Source organism: Canis lupus, chromosome 31 (genome assembly GCF_048164855.1).
Source record: "Canis lupus baileyi chromosome 31, mCanLup2.hap1, whole genome shotgun sequence".
NCBI lineage: Eukaryota > Metazoa > Chordata > Mammalia > Carnivora > Canidae > Canis > Canis lupus.
In genome coordinates, this window is record NC_132868.1 from 2570696 (window position 1) to 2595780 (window position 25085).

Consider the following 25085-nt stretch of genomic DNA (forward strand, 5'->3'; position numbering starts at 1 on the left):
TCATCTTAAGATTTGTGTGGAATCAGAAAAGACCCTGATTAGCCAGGGGAATATTAAAAAAGAAAACCATATCTGGTGACATCACAATGCCAGATTTCAGGTTGTACTACAAAGCTGTGGTCATCAAGACAGTGTGGTACTGGCACAAAAACAGACACATAGATCAGTGGAACAGAATAGAGAATCCAGAAGTGGACTCTCAACTTTAGTCAACTAATATTCGACAAAGCAGGAAAGACTCTCCACTGGAAGAAAGACAGTCTCTTCAACAAATGGTGCTGGGAAAATTGGACATCTGCATGCAGAAGAATGAAACTGGACCATTCTCTTACACCATACACAAAGATAAACTCAAAATGGATGAAAGATCTAAATGTGAGACAAGATTCCATCAAAGCAGTCATTTTAAATGTGTGAGCTGTTCAAGGTGATATGAAGGCCCTATTCAATCGTTAACCTGATGTTCCTGTGAGTAGCTGTAGGCAGCCTGCTGTTGTCACAGAAGTTGAGGTATCAACACTATCTTGACAGTAAACCAGTAGATCTGTAACTATCCTTTTAAAAAAACAAATTTCTTAGGTTCACTCTTACCTTGATCCCAGAGAACAAGACAGAAACTCAAGTGAGTTATATACTATTAGGAAAAAAATACTAATAGAGGTTAGCAGATTCTACTGGCCACACAATACAAGGCCTTAGGGGTCACCTTGTTCAAAATCCCAGGCGAGGGCGCCACTTGGGTGGCTCAGTGGTTGAGCGTCTGCCTTTGGCTCAGGTAGTGATCCTAGGATCCTGGGATAGAGTCCGGCATCAGGCTCCCTGCAGGGGGCCTGTTTCTCTCTCTGTCTGTGTCTCTGACTCTGTGTGTCTTTCATCAGTAAATAAATAAATAAAATCTTGAAAAAAACAAAAAACAAAATCCCAGATGAGCCAACAGGTATGTGATTTCCTTTGGAAGTGGAAGCACCCAAACTCAGTGGAACTGACAGGAGAAATAGTTTAATGAAGACCTTTAAATAGATGTCATTGTCACCAGCTCACTAGTACAGAGAAACAATAAATCTGAATTCTCTTGTTTAATCTTTCTATTTTAATTACCAATGTAAGGTACAGAAGAGAAGGAACATTTGGGAAGGAAAGCCTGGGTGATCCTTTAGAAATGAGAACTCTGAAAGGCTGTCTGTCATCTGTTCCCTCTTACTGATTTCAAAACCATGGTTTCATTTTAGGTACACAGATAATTTTAGTTGTCTTTTGTATCTTTGTGGAATCACTTAATTTTTGATCATTTAATTAATAAATACTATGTTCCCTGAAATTGTCCTGAATCACTATTGTACTTTCTTACTCACTTTGGTGATACTCTTCATATTATTGCAGTTCATGTAAAACATTTACATGGCAGCCTTAGTAAATTGAGTACATGGGACAAATGTTTACCTGTGTGTGTGTGGTGTATGTGTGTTGAGTTAATCCCTTTGATGGGAAAATTGCTTATAGACAAAATGATTTTGATTAATTTTGCTCCTTATTATTATTTCTTATATATTGGGGGACCTAAAGCCATAGTTCAACAGAACCACATTTAAATCAGCCATACAAATGAACATACACCTAAAATTATTCCAAAATATGTTTTCCATTTAAAAATCCTGAATGAAAAGCAAGTAGCGGGGGTACTTGAGTGGCTTAGTTGGTTAAGTGTCTGCCTTTGGCTCAGGTAATGGTACTGGGGTCTTGGGATTGAGCCCCATGTCGGGCTCCCTGCTCAGCTCTCCCTCTGCCACTCCCCCTCCTCATGTCCTCTCTCTCAAGTAAATAAATTCTTTACAAAAGGATAAAAAAAGAAAAGCAAATGATAGTTCTATTTTCCTTCAGGAATAACTTTTTTCCATAATTTTTTCCATAATTCTTATCCCATTGTAGTGTTTGGTCATTTACCTACTATTTAGTATGCAGATTGCTTTCATAATTTCAAATTACTCTGAATTGTACTGTTTATTTTAGGGGATATTATTTTATCAACCTCAAACTTTGGGGAAAATATGCTTCGTAGCCTCATTTTAATCCTTTAGGAATATAGGCAGTTACTTTGATTGACAAATAAATGTATTAGTGTTAACAATGATATTAAATTGACCAAAACTATCTCAGTGATGTTCAAGCATTTTTTTTTTTTTTTGATGTTCAGGCTTTTACTTGCCATTTTAAAAATCAGGAATTGGTTAATTTGCCCCTTTGTATACATTGTGTTAACTGTTTATTTTGTGAATAACGGTTTTCATAAGCACCATGGGAGCATGATTTTAGTACTGATTCTATAGTTCTCAAGTGGAGATGGGGTTGGAAATGTAGGTTGTAATAAGTCTTGCAAACTACGTTGAGAATTTCAGACCTTTCAAAACAACTGAGAGAGATCCCTGAATGCCTAAGAGCAGGAAAGGGGGTGATGGCAGCGGGGAGTCCATGAAGAATAACTAAAGCCTAAATCAGGGCAGTAGCTATAGGTTTGGAAGATATGGATGGAGGAAAAACTTTTGTGCTGGAAGAATCCATAAGACTGGGTGCAGTTTTTGGATTTGACGGCCACAGGATCGTCCCCTCAGGCATGAAAGCATGCATCCTTAGCCTAAGTGCAAGATTAGAAAGTTCTCCTCTTTTATCCCTTTGCAGCCACTTTATTACACTTTTGTAATGATATGTGAAATTCTAAAGTATGATTTATTTTCTGCCAACCTATAATTTTATTTTTCAAACTGCTTATTTTCCAAATAAGCAATGTAGTGCTTCTGAAAAATCCATGCTTGGAATGAATCAAGGGAGGGGACAAGAGGGGACAGGCATGTTTTGAACAGCTATCATGATTCACTTACTGTTGTAGCTGCTTTACTAGTTATGTCCTGAAAATCACTCTCCAAGCTGTTTTTATATCCACCTCACAGGTAAGGAAACTGAGGCTCATAGAATCATATATAACATATTCCTGTGGTTTTGTGCTCAAGTCAGCTGCATTTAACCCTAGTTTCCCCATATTGTGTTTATACCAAAGTGTGTATCATTCATTAATGCAGCTATGCATAGGTACCTTGATTTAAAAAGCTTTTCAAGCAAACTCATGAATGCATATCCTTCTTTCCAAATATTTAAATACTGTCTAACTCACTATCCTTTCCAGTTTTGATTCTTTTGCTAGCTTCAAAATTATAGCTGCTCATGAAATGATTTGACTTTCACATAACAGTTTGAGTTGGAGCCAGAAGCATTGCCTCTGTGGTCTTAGCCTCTGGGTTTCGGGCTGCCTTTGGCTTGTTCTGGGTCATGGCCATTCTTCCTTCCCCACCCTCACCAATCCCATCTTTTTCTCCTTCTGTACCATGGACTCTCCCTCTCCAAACTACTATGAGGAAGAAGTAGCCAGTAAGGATAATAATCTTCCAAAACCATTCTTTCCCCAGCTATCTATAAAGATCCTTCAGGAAAGACCTAGAACTTCACTTCTCATGGAGAGAACAGCACCTTTCAGGCCAAGAAGAGTTTCTAATTTAAATGTACCTGCCACAGCTGTGCAGGCTGTTTGCCTAATTTTTCGAACACTTGCTTTTCAGAGAATTGGATACTATTTCAACTAGCAAGTTGAAAATAATCACATTCAAACAAGAACAGAGGTCTTATAAACAAGAAACTAAACAAAAAATGTATTTAATCTGAAAGATCTATATGTATCTTCAAATGTATTTTACTATCCTTTCAAATATATTTCTCCTTCAAAACAAGCTTAAATATATCACAAAAGTCACCTAAAATGATTTCACTTTAAGAAAGAAATAGATGCTGGAGGGGATATTGGTAGGATTTTTAGCAAAATTCATGTTCTTCTTCCATCCATTAATTCTCCTCTTCTTATTTTGATGTATTTCCTGCCACCAAGTATGATAACTATAATGCAGTAGCTTGAGAGCAGCCCTATAGGTTAACTTTTTAAGGAATGGCCAAACAATAGTTGTTAATTAAGGAAGAAAATATATTTATGCAAATTAACAGGAATTGGAGAAAGAGAGAACTCATCTCATGGAAGATGTAACTGCAAACAAAAGAAGGATGAAAGAGCTGGAAGATAATTTGCTTTACAGGCTGACGAGTACCCAGGGGTCCCTGGTGGAAGATGAGAGTCTCATTGTTGTGCTGAGTAACACAAAAAAGACCGCAGAAGAGGTGACACAGAAGCTGGAAATTTCAGCTGAGACAGAAATTCAAATTAACTCAGCCCGGGAGGAATACAGACCTGGTGAGTTTGGTAATGAAAGATAAATGTCACAGGAAAATGAAGTGAGAAAAAAACCCTGAAAATCAGAGAAATTGAAAGAAGGAAGGATGTTAATGCAAATGGTTGTACAAAGTGGGATGGCCATTCACATTTTGTGGCATTGCTTTGAGATGAGGAAATTTTATAAGGGTGTAAATGTGTAATGGGTGCTTATAATTCATGTGAGTTGTAATTTCTTTAATGTTCCTGTGAACTTATTTTTAAATTAGAAAGCAGGGAGAATTTTTAAAGAACTTCTGAATGCCACTTTGAAATCTGAGGAATTAGCTGTGTTTGTGGGCTGTTCACTAGTTCTTTATCATTTGGTAACAGTAAGCCAGTTGTCCGTTGGCAATCTGTATTAGGAAGGTAGTTCTTTGGTCTCATGGGAGTCCTTTAGTCATACTCACCAATTTGCAAATCAGTGTTGTTCATTGGTTACAAGAGGGACCTGCTGAAAGAATTCAGTTTCCTTTAGAAATGTATCATTCTTTCTGGAAAAATAATCAAAACAGTATGGTTTGCTGGTAGAGAGTCAGGAACATCATCTTTGCCATGCCTTATTTTGCCAACCTGAGGCCGAGCTTAGTTGAAGCTTCTTCATGGAGCTTAAGAATGAGACCCATAGGGACATCTGGGTGGCTCAGTCAGTTAAGCATCTGCTTTTGGCTCAGGTCATGATTCCAGGGTCCTGGGATTGAGCCCAACATGCAGCTCCCTGCTTGGTGGGGAGCCTGCTTCTCCCTTTGCTTCCCCCCTCTGCTCTTGCTCTTTCTCTCTCTCTCAAGTAAATAAATAAAATCTTTAAAAAAGAAGAGAATGAGGTCCTTAAAATGCCTACACAATTTGCTAGGTGTAGCTTCTGCTATCCCATTAATTGCCTTTTCTATTTATGAAAAAATATAGTAAAAAAGTATTTATAAGGATACTGGAAGTTCTCAAATGGAGAATACCACGTGATAAACACAAATAGCAGACTACTTGTACAAAGCTTATAAATAAGAATTAAGTATATATAATGAGCCTTGTTCTAGACTCCTGGGGCTGGTAGATGGTCATTGGTAAATCAAAAATAAAACTTGTTTTCATTTAGAGTATAGGCAGATCTGTGCATGGGTCATTTATTTTCCACCCTCGTAGCACATGCAGCCTTGCTCTTCCTCTTTCAGTGGCAACACGGGGCAGCATACTCTACTTCCTCATCACCGAGATGCGCTTGGTTAACGAAATGTATCAGACTTCGCTCCGCCAGTTTCTTGGCTTGTTTGACCTTTCCTTAGCCAGGTATGTCTGTGCTCAGGAAGCCAAGTTGAATTTTATATATGTGGGCTAGAATAATGACATTATATTTATAACTTCTTTTCTTTTTTCTACTGGGTCTTTTTTTTTTTTTTAATCTAAGTTTAGTGTAATTACCAGTGTGTTAACAAATCATTCTGATTTGTCATTTTATGCTCAGAAACAGCTCTACCAACTATTCATCCATTGATTGATTCCTTTGGTTTCATGTATTTCTGTTAAACAAGAAAAATTCCCAAGACATTGTTGTGAGTGATAATACCCTGCGGGTAAAATTGATTTAGACAACATTGAGGATTTTGTTATGTTATTTTATGTTGAGACAATGCTTGTTATTTTAGATTTAGGATGCTTATTCTTATGTGTAAGAAAGAACTGACCCTCCAAAGTTACCTATTCTGCTTTAAAGACAATTTTTATGGACAACGGAAAAAGGTAGTGAGATAAGCCTAATTTAAATGTTCTCTCCTCCAGATCTGTCAAGAGCCCAATTACAAGCAAGAGGATTGCTAATATCATTGAGCATATGACTTATGAGGTTTATAAGTACACAGCCCGAGGGTTGTATGAGGAGCACAAATTCCTCTTCACCTTGCTACTTACCCTGAAGATCGACATCCAGAGGAACCAAGTCAAGCATGAAGAGTTTCTCACTCTCATTAAAGGTCAGTATAACAATGGAAAGTGTGGTACACAGGTCCAGCTGTAGGAATTACTTGAAGGACCTAGGCAGTATTTTTTCTCTGGCTGTAATAGTTTCCTTGCATTTCATTGAAGATTGCAGACATGTGAAATATTTTATTTGTTCATTTATTGCATGAATATTTATTGAGAGCATACTGTGTGCTAAGGCACAGAGCAGGCACTTGTGGCATATAATAAAACAATAAATAAATTATTTAGTACTTGAGAAGCTAGTGGGTACCCTGGAAAAACAGAGTGGGATAAGGCGGATGGGGAGTTACAGGGTGTGCAGAGTCAGTAGGAGCAGTTAAAACTTTAAAGGGAATATCTAATGGGATATCTAATGAAGGGGGCCTCCCAGAGAGTTGGACAGGTGAGCAAAGGCCTGGAGGGGCTGGGACACCGGCCCTGGGCACACATGGGCGGAGGGGGGCTGTCAAAGGAAGAGGAGATGGTATCTAGTAGGATGCAGGCTGGAGCCATGGGCAGGTGATTGTGCAGCTCAGCTCAGCCTGTGGATATTTATTCTGTATCTATTGAAGCATTGCTCATGGGCAGGGCCCTTGTGCCACTGCACAGTACAGCCCAGAGAAGGCTAGGAAACAATTTTGCTGTCACATTCTTGAATGTCTGGACAAAAAAATATTTAAAGTAATTGTGGAAATGATGCTGAGGTCTAAATGGCTTTATCTACCATACGTTTCTTTTCTTTTTTTTTTTTTTAAGATTTTATTTATTCATGAGAGACACATACAGAGAGAGGCAGAGACACAGGCAGAGGGAGAAGTAGGCTCCATGCAGGGACCCCGATATGGAACTCGATCCCGGGACCCCAGGATCACGTCCTGGGCTGAAGACTGACACTCAACCGCTAAGCCACCCAGGGATTCCCTGGACTGGTTTTTGTGGGCTTTTGGCATTCAACAGTTTTATAATGCTGCTTTATGAAACACAGTGTCAGAGGAAGCTTTGCAAGGCAGTTATGTTGTAAGATTGCTCATTGCTGGTGATGTTGCTGAGAGCTACCCAGTGGGTGAGCTCCTTCTGCAAGGACTTTAAAATCACTTGTTATTTTGTGTTTGGATACCGGCCTTTTAATTTGCTCATCGTTAAGATGGAATGGGATGAGCCCAGATGACTTTCTAAATCTGCTTAAGCTAGACCAGTTTAAAATTGTGTTATCACTTGTATAGATTTTTCATTGTAAAAGCATATCATTTTTACAAGGTATTACGGTAAAAATTCAAACTTACTTTTTCCCAAAGTAAGGCTTTAGAGAATGAAGGGAATAACATAACTCTCAATCACCTCAAGAATTTATTTTGAATTTACCTATTCCAACTGTTCATTCATCAGAAGTACATTTAATCTGGTGCCATACTATCCAAGAATATGTCTGCCCCCAGCCCATTACAATCATTCTCTGTGGGCCATTGTACACTTTGGAGGCAGGCAAGATATTCATAACACATTTACCCTCTACTAAATGATAAATAATGCTTTGGTTGTAAGGAACACCCTTTCCTTCCCATAAATAGCTTCTCCCTAACTCTCTGGTGATTATCTTATTCTTTTGAGTTTGTTGGAAAATGGACAGGTTCCATGGAAATTGGTCTGACATTTTTCAACACAATACCATTGTCCTTAGGTCTTTAGCTTTTCCCTGCCATTAAAGCAATCTGTTTTGATTTGGGGAGTTAATAATCTTTTTGAGATTGCTTCAAGGCCATACTTGCCTTGTTGGAAATATATACTAAGATGGATTTGGCAAAAGAGTAATTTAGTGAGGTCCATGGTGCCTAGTTAAAGTAGGGATTGGTTCAGTAATTATCTTGAGTATTATTATTTGTTCATGACCTGCTCTGTTCAAAACAGTATTTTAAAGGTAGCCAAATGAATTGGTTACATCCTTTTAAGAATTATGCTTAGAGCATATTTTCCCTGAAACATTTTAATAGATGGTATTTATTAAACAGTATATTTCATCCTATAAAGACTTTCTAACTCTTTTTTTGACTTAAATTATGATTGTTTACACATTTAGTTTTTCAGAGGTGGGCAACAATAACATGTTAAGGTGTCATTTATTTTATGGTGCTTTGAGAGTTATGTGAGTTATACAAGCTTGAGGTAAATCAGCACCAGCAAGGTAAGAGTCATGACCCAATGGAAATGTTTGCTGTGGTTAGATTGACAAAAAAAATAAGTGATACAGCACAAAATCCTTGGGTGTGCTCAAAATGGTTATAAATAATACACTGTTTATAGAAGAGAACCCTTTAAACACGTGTAATGCTGCTGACGTTTCTAGATAAATTCTCTCCTAAAAAGAGCTTGTGCCAACATTGAGCAGTTCTTAATATTGACAGTAGCTGCTCATTTAGTGACCCTTTGCTATTGTCTTGATCCTATTTTGTGTGTTTTATGTATTTTTGTCATTTTATCATCATCACAATACCTAGGCTTCAGTATGCCCAGTGTACATATTTGGAAACAGAGACCCAGACAGATGAACTGCATTGTACAAGACCTTGGCCACATAGAGCTAGAACAGAATCCAGCATTCCCTTGGCCCACACCTATGTTTTCTGATTCTTAAATGTGTTTTTCTAAAATCCTCTGTTCCTTTATTAAATTTTAAAGCTTGTTCATTACTGTGACATGTTTCTGGGCCTAAACAATGATAAGTTGGTGGGATGCCTGGGTGGTTCAGTCAGTTAAGCATCTGCCTTTGGCTCTGGTCATGATCTTAGGATCCTGGGGATCCTTGTTCAGCCAGGAATCTGCTTGTCCCTCTGCCCCTCCCCCTGCCTGTGAGCTATGTTCTCTCTCTCTCTCTCTCTGTGTGTGTGTCTCTTTCTCAGAATAATAAATAAAATCTTTAAAAGAATGTCAAAGTAGTAAAATAACTAGAAGTGTGAGAAATAGTTTTTATATATAAATGGGTTGTTTTTGAATTAAAGAAAAATCTAGTAACTTTTTATATGTTTAATTTTAAAGGAGGTGCCTCCTTGGACCTTAAAGCTTGTCCTCCTAAACCATCTAAATGGATCCTGGACATGACGTGGCTCAATTTGGTAGAACTCAGCAAACTTAAACAGTTTTCAGATGTCCTTGATCAGGTAACTTGTGCTTCGAATAAGCTGATGACAGTGTCACAGGGAACAGTTTCCTGATTTATCACTAGCTACAATATTTGTAGGAGAAAAAGAGTACTTAACGTTGTCACTCTTGCCATAGTATTACCTCTGCTTGGCTTTCCTCCCGCTCACTCACCCTCTGATAAAGCCTACTCCACCCACGTTTAACTAGTGCTACTCTGTGCCATGTGTTAGTATCACCAATTGGAGATCCCCAAGTAGGAATACTGATACATTTAATGAAATCACTAGACATATTTAAGACGTTTTGCCTTCTTTCTGGAGATTAAATGAAAAGAAATATGAAGAGCCAGCCTCTAAATGCTAGATACCCTTTCCTTGCCACTTGTTCTCCTTTTCCTCCTCTCTTGTCCACCTTAGCCAGGTGGCTGGCATAAGTTGAATGCCAATACTTGGCCCCTTATCTATACAAGTTATTGTCCTGACATAACCAGCTAGTTCTTGATGAATTTTGTATGTGCTGGGTTAATGGAAATTGGATCTGGAGAGCTGAATTGAGACAAACCAGGAAACAGATTCTTGAAAATCAGATGATCAGAGAGAAGTCACACTGGGATCAAGGGGGCTTTATTCAGTCACAAGCTATAGACTTTTTATGACCAAAACCTGCAGTAAGGATGGTTCTTGACTTTCCCAGTTTACGTTGACTGGAAGCCCAATGTTCATCTCTACTTGTATGTTTTGGCTTATGCCTGGTAATCTGTATTGTTTCTACCATATCATTTAAACCATTCTTTTGGGTTAAATAACTTTCATTTGAGGGGTTTAATGCACTCTAGTGTGTTCCCCTGTGAGATGACTTATGACCTTTCCCCAACTGATAACTTGTTACTGAAGTTGTTGTCTTCTGGCAATTCTTAGGCCCCAAACCCCTCCACATCATGGAGTCTTTCATGATTGAGGGAGGTTATTCCTTTTTATTCCTACACAATACTTTCTAAATATAGATCTGGACTGTTTTTTCCCTTTGATTAGGCCTCTAAGAAATAAACTCAGGGTTTTAATCAAAGGGGATATACCAGAGAACATAGGATTATATTATCTGCAGACATTATTTGTTTGTTCTATGTTTTGCGGATGATTGCCCATGGAATGCGAATGCTTGTCTCTGTTTGATTTTTTTAAGCTCCAAAGGATAATGGACTGTATTCTCTTCCCCTTTATCAATTGCCTAACAGAAGCATGTGTGTCATTACTTATTTGATGATAATGTTAAGTCGTATATTTCAAATTACTCTAGATTAATAGGGTATTGACCAAAAAGCTTTTCGTTCAATAATAAACATATATTAAATGTCTTCTTCTGTGCCAGGAGTGGTCCTAGGAAATGAGAAAACATAGGTGAATAAGTGAGTTAATTTGTTCCTGATCATGAAAGGATTTCATAAAGCAAATAAGATTTCCTTAAATAATGAAAATGAGTTTTCATTGATTTCTTTATTTCTTACAAATGTGTTACCACAAAGGCATTCGAAGAAATTAAACAACTCAAGATTCTCCCTGCTTCAAAAGCTAGCTGTAAGCTGGCATTAATACAGACTGACTTTAGAGCAAATCACATTTGATTTTAGACTGTCATACATTTTGGTATGGGAATATAAAATTTAAAAAAAAGTCAAGGGATATGGTTCACACGTGTCTAGAATAGTCAGAAGATTTGATGAAAAATATCCATGAACTATTGCTGAAAGATTTTTCTGTGCTGTGATGCAATTCTTATCCCCTGGTATCTGTAGATATCAAGAAATGAGAAGATGTGGAAAATTTGGTTTGATAAGGAAAACCCTGAGGAGGAACCCCTTCCAAATGCCTATGATAAATCTCTTGACTGCTTTAGACGTCTTCTCCTTATTAGATCCTGGTGTCCTGACAGAACCATTGCCCAGGTAAAAAGCTCATATTAGAAAAAATAGGAGGATATTTTTAAAAGACTTTTTATTATTTTTAAATAATTTCTACACCTGTTGTGAGGTTTGAAGCTACTACTATTCTGAGATCAAGGGTCCACAGACTGAGCCAGCCAGATGCTCCTAGGAGAATATTTTAAAGGAGAATTTCATTCTAAATTTAGAGAAATATTAAAAATTTTAATCCCAGTGAGAATTTTTTGGAGGCTTCTATGTAATTTTCTGGCAATACCTACGTGAAAAAATGGAAAAGTAAACAAATGTAGTGAGGGGTACATTTGGGCTAAGTGATTTAATAGTCTTCTTTGGTCTAAATGGTACAGGAGTGAATGAGAAAGCCATGTTTTTAAGGTTAGCTTGTAGGTATAACATAAAGGTAATGTATTACTCTTCCATACCATGTTTTAGTAGTAAAATGATATTTCTTTAAATAGAAAGGATGTGAAAACCCTAGAAAGAGAGGGAGGCACAGTATTCCCAAATCTACAGTTACAACCCCAGAAAATCTCAGGACCCTTGATGCAAGAGTTGGTTGGCCTAAAGCTCTTTGAATTTTGCATATGGTTTAAATGTGAATCCTGCCTCCAGAAGATCCATCTTTTCAAAGACCTTTAATCTCTGGTCTACTGTCATGGAAATGTCACTGCTAATAAGACTTGTCCTGCCTTCACAATGAAAAGTTTAGCTTGAATATTCAGGCAGGTTGATTCTTTAGGGGCTTCTCCAGACAAACCAAAGAGTCATAATACCCTGGGTTTATAATAGAATGTAGGAAGTTCTCTCTTCAGTCTCCAGAGGGAGTGTTAAAAACATGGAATAACCACCTCCAAGTCCATGTAGGTACCAAGGAATCATGAAAACAACTAGATTCATTGATTTATTGAGAAAAGAAAAATGAGTTTTGCAAGGCAGGGCAACTGCAATCACTCTTTCCTCAGTTTTTCTTCTCAACTTCATTACTTTTATTCTGCCCAAAAGAATTGTCAAATTGTTGCCTTAAGGACAATGTAGAAGATTCAAGTAGTTTTTCCTTTTTCTTTCTTTCTTTCTTTCTTCTTTCTTTTTCTTTCTTTTCCTTCCTTCCTTCCTTCCTTCCTTCCTTCCTTCCTTCCTTCCTTCCTTCCTCTTTCTTTCTTTCTTTCTTTCTTTCTTTCTTTCTTTCTTTCTTTCTTTTCTTTCTTTTCTTTCTTTCTTCTCTCTTTCTCCTCCCTTCCTCCTTCCCTCCGTCCCTCTCTTCTCCCCTTCCTTTCTCCCCTCTATCTCTCTCCATCTACTCCCTCCCTTCCTTTTTCTTCCCCCAATGTAACACTTTATGTGGTTCTGTGCTGAATTTAAGTCTACAAAGCTCTTTTGTAACCTTGTTGTCTTCATGCTGGCTTCTGTCAGCGTAGACTGACTATAGCCATGGCTTCCTGACTAGGATCTCCTTTTGTTCCTTCTTGTCTACTCTAGTCAATTCTATATACTCCAGAAGAAATGGAAATATGATTATGCTATTCCTTGCTTTTTATAAAGTCTTTCAATGGCTTCCTGTGGCTATTATGATTACACCCAAGTCTTAAGACCTACAAGGCCCCTCTGGAAAAATATCCTCTCCTGAAATTCTTATACTTGCATTACATTCCTTTTGTGATTTTCAACCAGGCATCTTCTTGGGAAGCATATTAGAAGGTCTACAGTGTGGTTACATTCAGTCCACATTCCCCATAAGCAGCATCAGGCTTGTTCTTAGTATTTTGGCTGAGCATCACTGCCAGGAGACATTGAGCTGCCTGGTTGCCAAAACAGTGCCCTCCCAGAGGTTATCTCATGCCTCATACACATTTGTGTCTCAAAAACACTCAGCAAAAATAGAACAGGTGCAGAGGTTTGTGTTAGGTTTTTTCCAAATGAACGGCAGAGAAAAAAAAAAAATGGCAGGACCAGGCAGTAGGTTCGAGAGTGCTTTAATGGGGAGCACTCCCTGGCGAGGCTCCGTTACTCGGAGAGGTGGTCCAGTTAAGGAAGTGGCACCTGGGTTGGGGAGTGTGGGGTTTTTTAAGCTGTATTGGTTAGGGGTCTGGATCTGGGTGGGTCCCTTTCCAAATTAGGCAAGGGAACACCGTGTCCCTAGGTGACTGGCTGGGGGTGGGGATAGTACAGCCGATGGGGGTGGTCCCTGGCGGGAAAGTCCTGGGTGGAAAGTTTTGTTTTCCCATCTAGGTTTCGATTTACGGGAGATGAGTGGTGGTCACGGCTGCCTTGGCGGCAAGATCAGCCATTTTGACCCAATTTGAGATGTCCGCCATTTTGGGTGCCCCTGTCTCTCAGCCAGCCCAACAGTTTATTTTTTACCCAGACTCAGAGATTGAGCCTATTTCATTGGAATCAGATATTGGGACAAAAATACTCTTCAGGGGTATGTGAAAAGTAACCTGTGACAGTGTGGACTCTATTTCCATTCATGCCACTGAAGTATGCAGAAGGCTGAATGTCCCACAACTGAATCTTATATGAGTTACACTGGATATCCTTCTGTCCCCTACTGCTAACCTCTTTCTGTTTCAAGGTCTCTGCATATGTGCTCTCTCCATGGAATGCTCACCACTCTGGCTCTCCTACCTGTCATCTTTGTTTAGATAAATCCCACTTGTCATCCAAAGACCATTTAGATGAGTCTCTTATAGCTACTACCTTCCCACTCTAACCTGCAAAGGGGGCAAATATGAGTGGGAACATCATCCCAGTTTTTAAGCTCAGAGACCTGGGGCATGCACTTTGAGAGGGCATAGCACCTAGCTGGATATTCAAAATGGAGGAAGAGTAATACAGGCTTACTGTATTACTGTATGAATTACTGTATGAATTACTGTATTACTGACTGTATTACTGACTGTAATTACTGACTGAAATAAAACTTTGGATGTTTTTAAGTCAAAGTCAAACTGGTTAAAACACCACCCTCACTTTGGTCCAGGTTTATCTGAAGCCTCTCTGATTTAAGGGAAACCCTGCCTACACCTGTTTTGTGTTTCTCTGGGAATGGAAGTAGGATTCTTCCAAGGCCAACTTCACCAAGGCTCCCTTGCCTAGCCCCTGGAAGCGTTAGGAGTCATGTGGTATCCACATCTGGGCTTGGCTTATTATGTGAGAGCAGTTCTTCTGGGGATCTCACTGGGGAGAGAAACTTGGGTTTTACCTCCATGGAGTAGGAGAAGAAAACAGGATAAGAAACTATTCTTTGAGGAAACCCAGTTTTTACCAGGGGGAGAATATGGACCAAAGGTCATACTCACAACAGGATTTTGTTGAGCATAACTATTTTACTTTGTTTGAAAAAGGACTATGTTGTTACTTGAAATACTTTTATATGGTTGATAATATAGTTGACAATTATAATTTTATAATATTATAATACTATATTATATTTGCAATATTACTATATTATACTATAATACTATATTATATAATATATATATTATATAATACTATACTATGCTGTATAATACTATAATTGCTATATTATAATAATACTATACTATACTATATTATATTTATTATATTATAATTGTATACTGTATTATAATTGCAATATTGTGAGCATATATTTTAATGAAAATAAAATTGACAGTAACAAAGATAAGCCAAAAATGGGGAGGGATCATCACATTAATCTTATGATTAATCTCTTAATCTCATGATTAAGAGAACAATTATGGACTAAATCTTTAAAACAATAATTAATTCATTCAGGAAAAATCTAATATATTTCACTCAATAAGAAGTCATTCAATAATTATCTATTAAGTATCCATTAAATCCAGCAGGCATTGTGCTGCTTATGTGATTATTAGAATGCATATACATTTCCCTTAAAGTATCCTAAATAATAGTTTCCTGATATTTTAAATTTTGTACTAAGAAGTAGCCAGTGTATATAAACAGGTTCCAGACTAGGAGTTGGCCAACTTGGGTTCTGGTCTTTGAACTGTGTGATTGTGTGTTGGCAAATAATATAGCCTCTCCATCTATAGAGTGGAGATGTACAAGAAGAATGTCTCTGTCCTATTTCCTTGGCAGAGTTACTAGGGACATCATTGAGATAATCTACAAAAATGAATTTTGGAAGCCACACTGGATCATACACATGACGGAGTTAGAATCGTTTTGGTGACTCCTGTACTGTTTTTGGCAGGCCCGCAAATACATCATGGACTCCATGGGAGAGCGCTACACAGAAGGAGTTATCCTGGACTTGGAAAAGACATGGGAGGAATCTGATCCACGGACACCACTCATCTGTCTTCTCTCTATGGGCTCAGATCCCACAGATTCCATCATTGCTTTGGGGAAGAGATTAAAAATAGAAACCCATTATGTGTCCATGGGCCAGGGCCAGGAGGTCCATGTGCGCAAGCTTTTACAGCAGACTATGACGAATGTGAGGCCAAATGTCGACTTTTATGTTATGTTGCTATTATAGGTTATAGAATAGCAATGCAGAAAAGAATTTATGAATCATTAAGAGTTTTAATTTACATGCTGCATGCTGTTCACTTACCAGGGGAAAGTTTAATATCTACTAGAAAATTTCCATGGAAAAACAGATCTCATTTTTTCTGTTGAACCTTGACCTATAGAAAACCAACCCCATCAGAACATTTTATTTCCCAACTGGTTTGCATAGATCCCAAACACTCAGGGGAGTCCACAGCCCCACCCCCTCTGTCATACATTCTAGCCCCTCTGCATGCTTCCAGCTCTGTCTTGGAATCCCCAACACTCCAGAATCCACCACACCATGTCTTTCTTGAGTTCCAGAATGTATAATCTGTGCCCTGCAGTCCTCTGGGCCTGGCCCAAATCCCAGAGGCCAGGAATCTGCCATTACCCTGTGGTGGTACCAGAGATTTTAGGAAACCTGGCTTATTACCTTCCAGGCTGGGGCTCCTAGAGCCCTTTGTGGCTTGCAAATTCTATAGTGTGCAGAGCGTGCCATTCTCAGGCCTCACCTGGGGACCACAAAGTACTGGAAACCACATGATAATCTTGCTAAAGGGATAGTCAAGTCCAGAACTAGGGTACTTTCAGGGACTTAAATTAGCTTAATGCAGAAGTGGTGTTCCATTTCATCTCTAGAATTCCATCTCCAGGACAGGCACTCATGTGTTTACTCTGGTCTAGCTCTCTTAGGAGTGTCCAACTCTGTCTAGAGGATCTCTTCACCCCTTTTTCCCTTTTCCTCTGCACTTTGGCCAGGGAGGGAGAACCACTTGGCTTCTCATTGCTGCTGGAGAATATGCAATATTGGTCTAGATGCTTTTCTGGTCTTTTTTTTTTTTTTTTTTTTTTTTTGAGATCAGACCCTCCTTCCCTACATCTGAACTCTCCGTTCCTACGTCAAGATTCCTTCTGTGCCCTCTGGGGAATTCCCTCTGCTGAAGATAAATCTGGCTGTCTTCATGCCACCCCCAACCTCCAACTACTAGGCCCACCATGAAACCACTGGGTTCTAGGTCCTGGCTACTGATTCTAGAACCTCACTATTGTGTCATATCTTGGTTTCCCCTGGTCTAGAACTGAGCCCATTGGGTTGTAGAACCTCCACATTTATCTTGTGGCTCTTTTATTCCCAAATTATGCCCTGCTCCCTGCTTTGGGGAAGGTTGTGATAGAACTCACATGTGTGCCATGTCTAAGCACTTGATAGGCAGCTGGGAGAGCAGCAGGGGTGGACTGAAGTGTGTCCAGAGAAGAAAATATGCATCTCTACTTAAGAATGCCACTCTGAAAGGGACACCTGGGTAGCTCAATTGGTTAAGTGGCCGACTCTTGATTTTGGCTCAGTCATGATCTCAGGGTCCTGGAATTGAGCCCCAAGTTGGGCTCTGCACTCAGATTGGTATCTGCTTGGGATTCCCTCTACCCCTCTCCATCTGCCCCTCCCCCTGCTCATGCTCTTTTTAGCTCTCTCTCTCATACATAAATAAAATCTTAAAAAGAATGGCAGATCTGGTCTGACATGAGGGCTTGGTGAGCTTCCACCCTGGCTTCTCCCTCCTCTTGGCCGCCTCCTCTCTCTTCCCTCCCTCTTTTCACTTCCTCTTTTCCTCCCTCTGCATATTACTGGGCTTAGAACAAAAACACCAACAATTACAGGACACTTATTTAACTCTAATTTAAAATAAATAACTGTTAAATAATTACAGTTTCAGGCAACTAAATTAGAGTATAAATGGAATAATTTTAGCCCTCAGTTTATGGATAATTTAGTAAACTACTAAATTAGCAGTTTAGTAATTCAAGTAAAAGAAAAAATTCTTAGTATTAACATGCTAATAACTTTTCAGAGATAATAGTTTTTAAAAGTTTTGTAAGTAAGGTTTGAGGTAGGGCACCTAGGTGGCTCAGTCAGTAACAGTCTGCAAGTCTTGATCTTGGGATTGTGGGTTCAAGCCCCACATTGAGTGTAGAGAGTACTTAAAAAATAGAAAATACATATTTTTAAGATTTTATTTATTTATTCATGAGAAACACAGAGAGGGAGAGGTAGAGACACAGGCAGAGGGAGAAGCAGGGTCTCTGTGGGGAGCTTGATGCAGGACTCAATCACAGGACCCGAGATCATACACTCAACACTGAGCCACTCAGATGCCCCCCAAATATAATCTTAATAAAAAAGCAAGATTTGAGGCAATATGACAGAATGAACCAATTACACAAGAATAACAACATGGATGATCTACTCAGTAAGAAGGACACATTCTTAATACAGAATGTGGTAATCCCACAGAAACAACCTCAACAAACAGCCAATAGTTTCCAGGGGGAGGATTAAAATAGCAAACTTCTCACTTCAGATTCTCTAGCATGCGGGGTGACAGAGGGTGGCTCAATCCTTTATGTGGTGGTTGTTTTATATTTAATTTTTTTGTTTGAATTGTGAAAAGTGCCAATTGAATTTTTCAAGGAACAAAAAATTACTTATTCAGCAGTGCTCTGTACTCAAGAAAATAAAACGGGATATGTGAAATTTCGCAGTGATCCGTTTTATACTAAGATTTTAGATTTGGTGCTTCATTTGTTTCTCGGAAAGAGAAATAACTCAGGCTGCACCAGTCAAATCTAAATGAGCCAAAGTTACAGAGTCAAAAAAACAGCTCTAGATTATGATGTGGATATTATCTTTCATTTTAGTAAGAATATTCCATAGATTAGATGTTGAGTAAATTATTACAACATGATCTAAAATATTGCCTCTGTTGCTTTATATAAGGAATATTCTTATGCTTATAAAATGTTTTATACAAAAGATAGGGCTTATTATTTATCTCAACTAAATGTTATTGTATCCAGAGATTCGACCTGGATTAATTTAGTGCTTCGTGTGCATCTCTGTTAAATTTTAATTACTTACTTCCTAAAGAATGTATTAATTTAAATCTGTGGGTGAAACACGAAATAGTCTCATTTCCATTTACTGTTGTTGACTTAGGGAGGATGGGCACTTCTGCAGAACTGCCATTTGGGGCTCGATTTCATGGATGAGCTAATGGACATAATTATAGAAACTGAGACTGTACATGATGCTTTTCGCCTCTGGATGACCACCGAAGTTCATAAGCACTTTCCCATTACACTCCTTCAGATGGCCATTAAATTTGCCAATGAGCCTCCACAGGGCCTCCGGGCAGGACTGAAAAGAACATATGGTGGTGAGTTGAGGAATACTTCGAAGTTTACAGGAGTTTTTCATACTTAAATTTGTTGTGTTAAAGAAATGATAAAAACAGTTAGCAAGGATAGAGTTATAGCAAATTGTACTGTTATTTAACATGATGGGGATTGGATGCCACTTCGTCATGTTCCACATGGAATGTGTTCTGGTGGCCTTAGGGCATCAGAGCTCACCATTATCCACCTTGTGTTTTTCCTATTTTCTCCATATTGCTCTGTTTTGGCCTATGCTGTTCTCCAGCTAGACACCTGCCTTTTTATGTTTAACATAATTTTATCATTTATGATCTTCACACTCCATACCTAAAGTTGGCCAGTAGCGTCTTCCAAGAGGAGAGGCTGAATTAAAGTTATGACCTGCTTCCATTACAAGAAGCCATCTGAACAAACTAATTTTTATTGTGTTGCCAACAAGGCTCAAATTCCTGTCAAGCTACAAGGTAATGTGGGGGTAAAATAAATGTGGAAGGATGAGGGCAGTAAAAAATTTCTAAATAAAAAATATACAATTTTATATATAATATAATCTATACACATATATAGTAATTATAATTATTATTTGGGGAATATACTCAGCTTGTGGTGGGCTTTGATACACAGTTTTAATTAATATTAATTTGTTAGTAGTATATTCAGAAGCCCATTGCAACCTGAGTACATGCTCTAAATAATAATAATAATAAAAAGTAATTATAATTAGTAGTTTTAGTATAATATTTATAATAGCATTATATTACATAATATATTATTAAATTATTAGATATTAAATAATAATACAAATATTAGTATTTAAAATACTAGTATTTTAGTGATTATATTTATTTTACTGCCATCTTTCTTGCACCTGTAGTTTATCTCCACAGTATCTTGTCAGATTGTCAGGAACTTGACCCATGTTAGCCAGCCCCCAACCACCTCCCCAATCTCTTTGGAGATATTTCAGAGAGAAATACCCTCTGGACACCCAAGTTAAATTATAATTGTCATGTGAATGTGATAAAATGAATTCAAGATAAGTGAATTTTACTCTCAGAAATTTACAAAAATAATCAGTAACATAAATGTAATAAAAAAATAAAGGTGTATGAGTGATGATACAGTTTTTCACCCCACTGACCACAACAGGTGTGAGCCAAGACCTGCTGGATGTGAATACTGCCTCCCAGTGGAAGCCCATGCTGTATGCTGTGGCTTTCCTGCACTCCACAGTCCAGGAGAGGAGGAAGTTTGGTCCTCTGGGGTGGAACATCCCCTATGAATTTAATCAAGCCGATTTTAATGCCACTGTGCAGTTTGTCCAAAACCACTTAGATGACATGGATGTCAAAAAGGTACTGTGTGTGTGCCGCCTTGTGCTGCTGGCAACTGTGGGCAGGGGTCGTCAAGCTCATGCAGCTGCCCAGCTTTGGGATTGGTTCTGTGCGAGTGATGATCTGTGCTTGCAAAGTCATGGCAACCTGGTCACACTTGCCTCTCTGCATTTCACATGAAAAAGATGAACTTTTAATTTCTCACAGCCAAGTTGAAATTACATGTAAGACAACAGGGTCTATTGTGGGGTGAGATAGGTAATAAAACTTGTTTTTTAAAATCTTAAAAGATGAAAATGAAAGTCTAGAGTACTGTTGAAGCATGTGCATTCTAAAAAGCTGCCACAATATTCTCAAAAACTATCTTTTTTTGGTTGAAATTAAAGTATGAAAGCTATGAATGCACCAAAAAGGTCTATTTCAAATCATGAGGAGGAGCCTCAAGTTTGTCTATGTCATTTTCTTCCTGCACTTTTAACATTACTGATGAAGAATGAATGAATGAATGAATGAATGAATGACATTGGTGACCATGAATATGCAGATTTTACTTGGTGGGGAAAATCAGGATGAGCCAGTAGTCAGTTCTATGCAACTGTTCTGTAAATTTCCACAGGGTGTCTCCTGGACCACCATCCGCTACATGATAGGGGAGATTCAGTATGGGGGCAGAGTCACGGATGACTACGATAAGAGGTTGCTGAACACATTTGCTAAGGTCTGGTTCAGTGAAAATATGTTTGGATCAGATTTCAGCTTTTACCAAGGATATGATATTCCAAAATGCAACACAGTGGATAACTACCTTCAATATATTCAGGTTTGTCAACTTCAGAATTTTTGCATAGAGAAAATATCTACAGCCTATTGATGATTTTTTTTAAATTTTATTTTTATTTTATTTTTATTTTTTTTCTATTGATGATTTTGATATTTATTTACACTGCAAATACTGCTTTTAAAATAAATTTTAATGGTGATACGTACTTGCTTTATTCCTATGTTTATATTCACCTAATGATTAAAATGTTTTTCAGAGTGTGTGTTTTGTTTGACTTCACACCCTGCTTTCTCTTTTATACTTCAGTGAGGAATATTCTTTGGGAATATGAGTATTTTTCAGGAACCCACTTTGCATAGGAGCTTCCTTCCTCAACCTGGGCACCAGTGACATTCTGGGAAGGATTCTTCTTGGTGGTGGGGGGCTGTGTATAGAATGGTTAGCAGCATCCCTGGCCTCACCCTACTAGATCTAGATGTCAGCAGCATCCCCCCCCCCCCCACACCTTCCAGTTGTGACAACCAGAAATGTTTCTGGACATTGCCAAACATCCCCTGGGGTCAAAATCAGCCCTGGCTGAGAAGTGTTGCTCTAGGAAGGAATAAGATAGATTTTGACAGGAAATTTTGGGGAAAAGATCTGATCTGTGTTTCAAGATAACTACATTTTCTGTCTCTATACCTTGAACTCATTAAATCATTATTTAGAAATCTCTTTTGCCTCTGAGATTTATCTCACAGTGAACAAACAAAAGCCCAGAGGCCCCAAAGGGCTAATTTTATCAGTATAGAGGTTCTGTGATATATAAATGCAATGAGTTTATCATATATTACCACCTCTACATTTTTTTTAATTCAAATCAACAAATATATTTGTCTTAACTGTACTACACATGTCTTTAAATCATTAGCACTGAATAGGAAAGTGCCTCTGAAGATATAAATTTAGATATGCTTGTACATGTATTTATTTACATATACCTCATTTCACAATGAACCTGAGGTTGTTCATAAGAAGACATTATATTAAAAGGAATAAAATAAGGAAGGAGATATTGCAGGAAAAATGTGAGGCAATAATAAAGTTTAAGATGCAATTCACACATAGAAACAAATGTCAAATTTAGGTACTTTTTTTTTTCTTTCAAATAGCTGTGTTCTTTGCCTGCTTGTTCTGCTTCCGATTGTCTCTTGATGTCTGCATTTCTCTCGGACTTGGTTGTTTCAGTATGCCTCTTTTCCTAGTCTCCATCTTTCTCCTTGGGAGAGTACAGTTCCCACTGTACTCTTTGGCAGCCTTCTTTGGGCTTTTATTTTCTGGTACTTTAAAAACATAGTAGTCATTAGTTATACCACATTTATTAATGTTATGCCCAAGATTGTGAATCCGAGAAACCACCAAGGAGCCGACAACGATGCAAACACACGAGGGTTGATTTACAAGCTCGAGCTTGGGTCCAACCAAGTATACCTGACACAGCGGAGCAGGGACTTGGACCCTGAGGGGGGTTTCAGCTTAGTTTTAAGGGCTGGTTTAGGGGACCTCCAGGAGGGGTGGAGGAATTTTTCAAGTTCTGTTTACATTCTGATATGGGGCTTTCAAGGGCATTGGGCTCTGTTCTCATTCGTAGATGGGGGTTCCTGCCCTTGGCTTGGGCTCTGTTCTCATTCTAATGTGGGGCTTTCTAGGACGTTAAGCTGTAAGCTGTTTTCTTCCTGTAACTGAAGGTAAAGTTCAGCTCTTATTCACAGGGGCCTGGGATGGCTGTACTTGTGCTAACGTTGAACTTAAAGTGGAATGGCCTTAATTTTCTTGGCCTCCACAATTAAAATGATTGGTTTGAATTAAATCAACTTCAGAAAACAAAATACTAATCCATACCTCCCCTTCTAGTTCATGTATTCTAAAATAAGACCATGTCTCTTTGATTAAATTTGCTTGAGGTGCAGATGTTAAGGAACCATGAACTTATTATGTTTCTTGGTGTTCATCTTATTTCAAGCCAACTTTTTATTCTTTTCTGGAGGAATCATTGAGATTGCAGCGTGACACAAAAAAGACATACCATGTAAATACTTATCTTTTTGGTGGAGGGAGGATTATTTTTTGTTATCTATTTATTTTTAAATTCGAGTATAGTTGGCACACAATGCTACATTATTTATCTTAATAAAAACGTTTGTTTCCTAAGACAATAGAATTTAACTGGTGCTAATGTCAGCAATCTGGGCTTACCTGGGGTATTTGTTGTTCAGAGTTTGCCTACCTACGACAGCCCCGAAGTGTTTGGACTGCATCCCAATGCCGATATTACCTACCAGAGCAAGCTGGCCAAGGACGTGCTGGACACCATCCTCAGCATCCAACCCAAGGACAGCTCTAGTGGAGGGGATGAGACCCGGGAGGCTGTGGTGGCCCGGCTGGCTGATGATATGCTGGAAAAGCTGCCCCCAGGCTATGGCCCATTTGAAGTGAGTTGTTGACATTCAGACAGGTTGTCAACTGTGGATGTGTCTGTTCACTTGGGGGAGCAAGGAGTAAGGAAATAGGACAAAAACTGATTTTTCTGAAATTAAAAATTATTAAAAAACTCACTTCCTGAAGAACCAGAAAAAGAAGTTTTTAAATCTATAAATGTGATAATTTTTGGAATGTAAACAATAAAGACACCTGACAGGAATGTTCATGTTCATAACAAGGTTATAAGTGTGTACAGATGGCTTAGGATTGTTTTTCTAGAACTTTCCTTTGATGTACTTCACATTGTCATTTGTTCAAAGGATATTTTTAGAGTAAAGCACCTGATCATTTAAAAAATATTGTGTGATTTAATGCACATCTTAAAATTCAGGCCTACCTAATTTCAAGGGGTCTGTATTTATATCATTAACTCTACAGCTTCATGGGTTTTGAAAATTGATTTGTCTTTTTAATATGTAAAAAATTTCTAAGAAAAATTCATGATTAGGAAAGTTAATTTTTTAGACAGTTTAGCAAATGTTAGTGAAAAGATTTACCCTGAAAACATTTTAAAATGTTGGATAAAAGCACCAGGGACTGATTTACTTTCCAAGTAGTCTTAGCAAATGTCCCAGACTAACCGTGTAACACTTTTGTCATAGAACCCCATGTTTCTTTATATATTGCCCTTTTTTAAACCTGGTTTTCAAAAAAGAAAACTGCAGCATTTTGTTTCTTTAGCATCTTATTATTTTCCACAAAGCAGACCATTTTGATTGCTAGTGCTGTAAACTGAACTCAAGGACTTATTACCAAGGGAATAATTTCCCCTTGAAAAAACTGAGCACTTGCTTGGAGAAAGTCAACCTACTATCAGCTTTCATAAGCACCTTTCATTATAGTATCAGGAAAGAGGTCATCCATATCTAACAGTGGTTGAAATATTTATGAAGCAATAAGAATATCTAAAAATATAATAGCAGTTACATAAAAAACATGGTAAGTAAGGGGGTTTAGGAGAGTCCCCTTTCTTTGGCTGACTTTGTCAGTGCTGCCTTAGCAGGGTTGCTGATCCATAGCAGATTCTCAATAAATACTTGTAGGATGCAAACGGATGGATGGATGGGTGGGTGAGTTGGTTGGTGGTTGAATGGATGGGTGCTTTGATGGAAAAAACAGGAAGCTTTCAAAACAGGAGTCTAGTCTTTTGAAGCAGCCAGCAAGATGGTTGTGTACGTATACCTGTCTGCTTTTGTGCATGTCTGTGTGTCTTAGACTGGCAGGCAATGAACATTTCCCAATGAGCACAGTTGCTGTTTGGAAGGCTGTGTGGCTGTGGTCATGTGTTCGTGTTCCTCTGTGAATGAATGGCTGCCTATTCTCCCACCTGGGATGCAAAATCTGCTGGTCCGCTAACAGATGTTTCCTTTTATATTTCTTCTTTGTTTTCTGGCAGTGAAAAAA

General features: G+C 38.3%; 1 protein-coding gene across 1 annotated transcript in view; it reads left to right on the forward strand.

The window, feature by feature from the left end:
• Window positions 1–25085, forward strand: part of DNAH5 (dynein axonemal heavy chain 5) — a 297391-nt gene that overhangs the window by 258440 nt on the left and 13866 nt on the right. Inside the window, exons 66-75 of the mRNA XM_072807314.1 lie at window positions 4042–4285; window positions 5473–5587; window positions 6077–6267; window positions 9287–9408; window positions 11184–11333; window positions 15529–15774; window positions 18829–19048; window positions 20196–20401; window positions 20997–21200; window positions 23417–23632. Coding sequence (XP_072663415.1) covers window positions 4042–4285; window positions 5473–5587; window positions 6077–6267; window positions 9287–9408; window positions 11184–11333; window positions 15529–15774; window positions 18829–19048; window positions 20196–20401; window positions 20997–21200; window positions 23417–23632 — 1914 coding nt within the window. The remainder of the gene's footprint in view (window positions 1–4041; window positions 4286–5472; window positions 5588–6076; window positions 6268–9286; window positions 9409–11183; window positions 11334–15528; window positions 15775–18828; window positions 19049–20195; window positions 20402–20996; window positions 21201–23416; window positions 23633–25085) is intronic.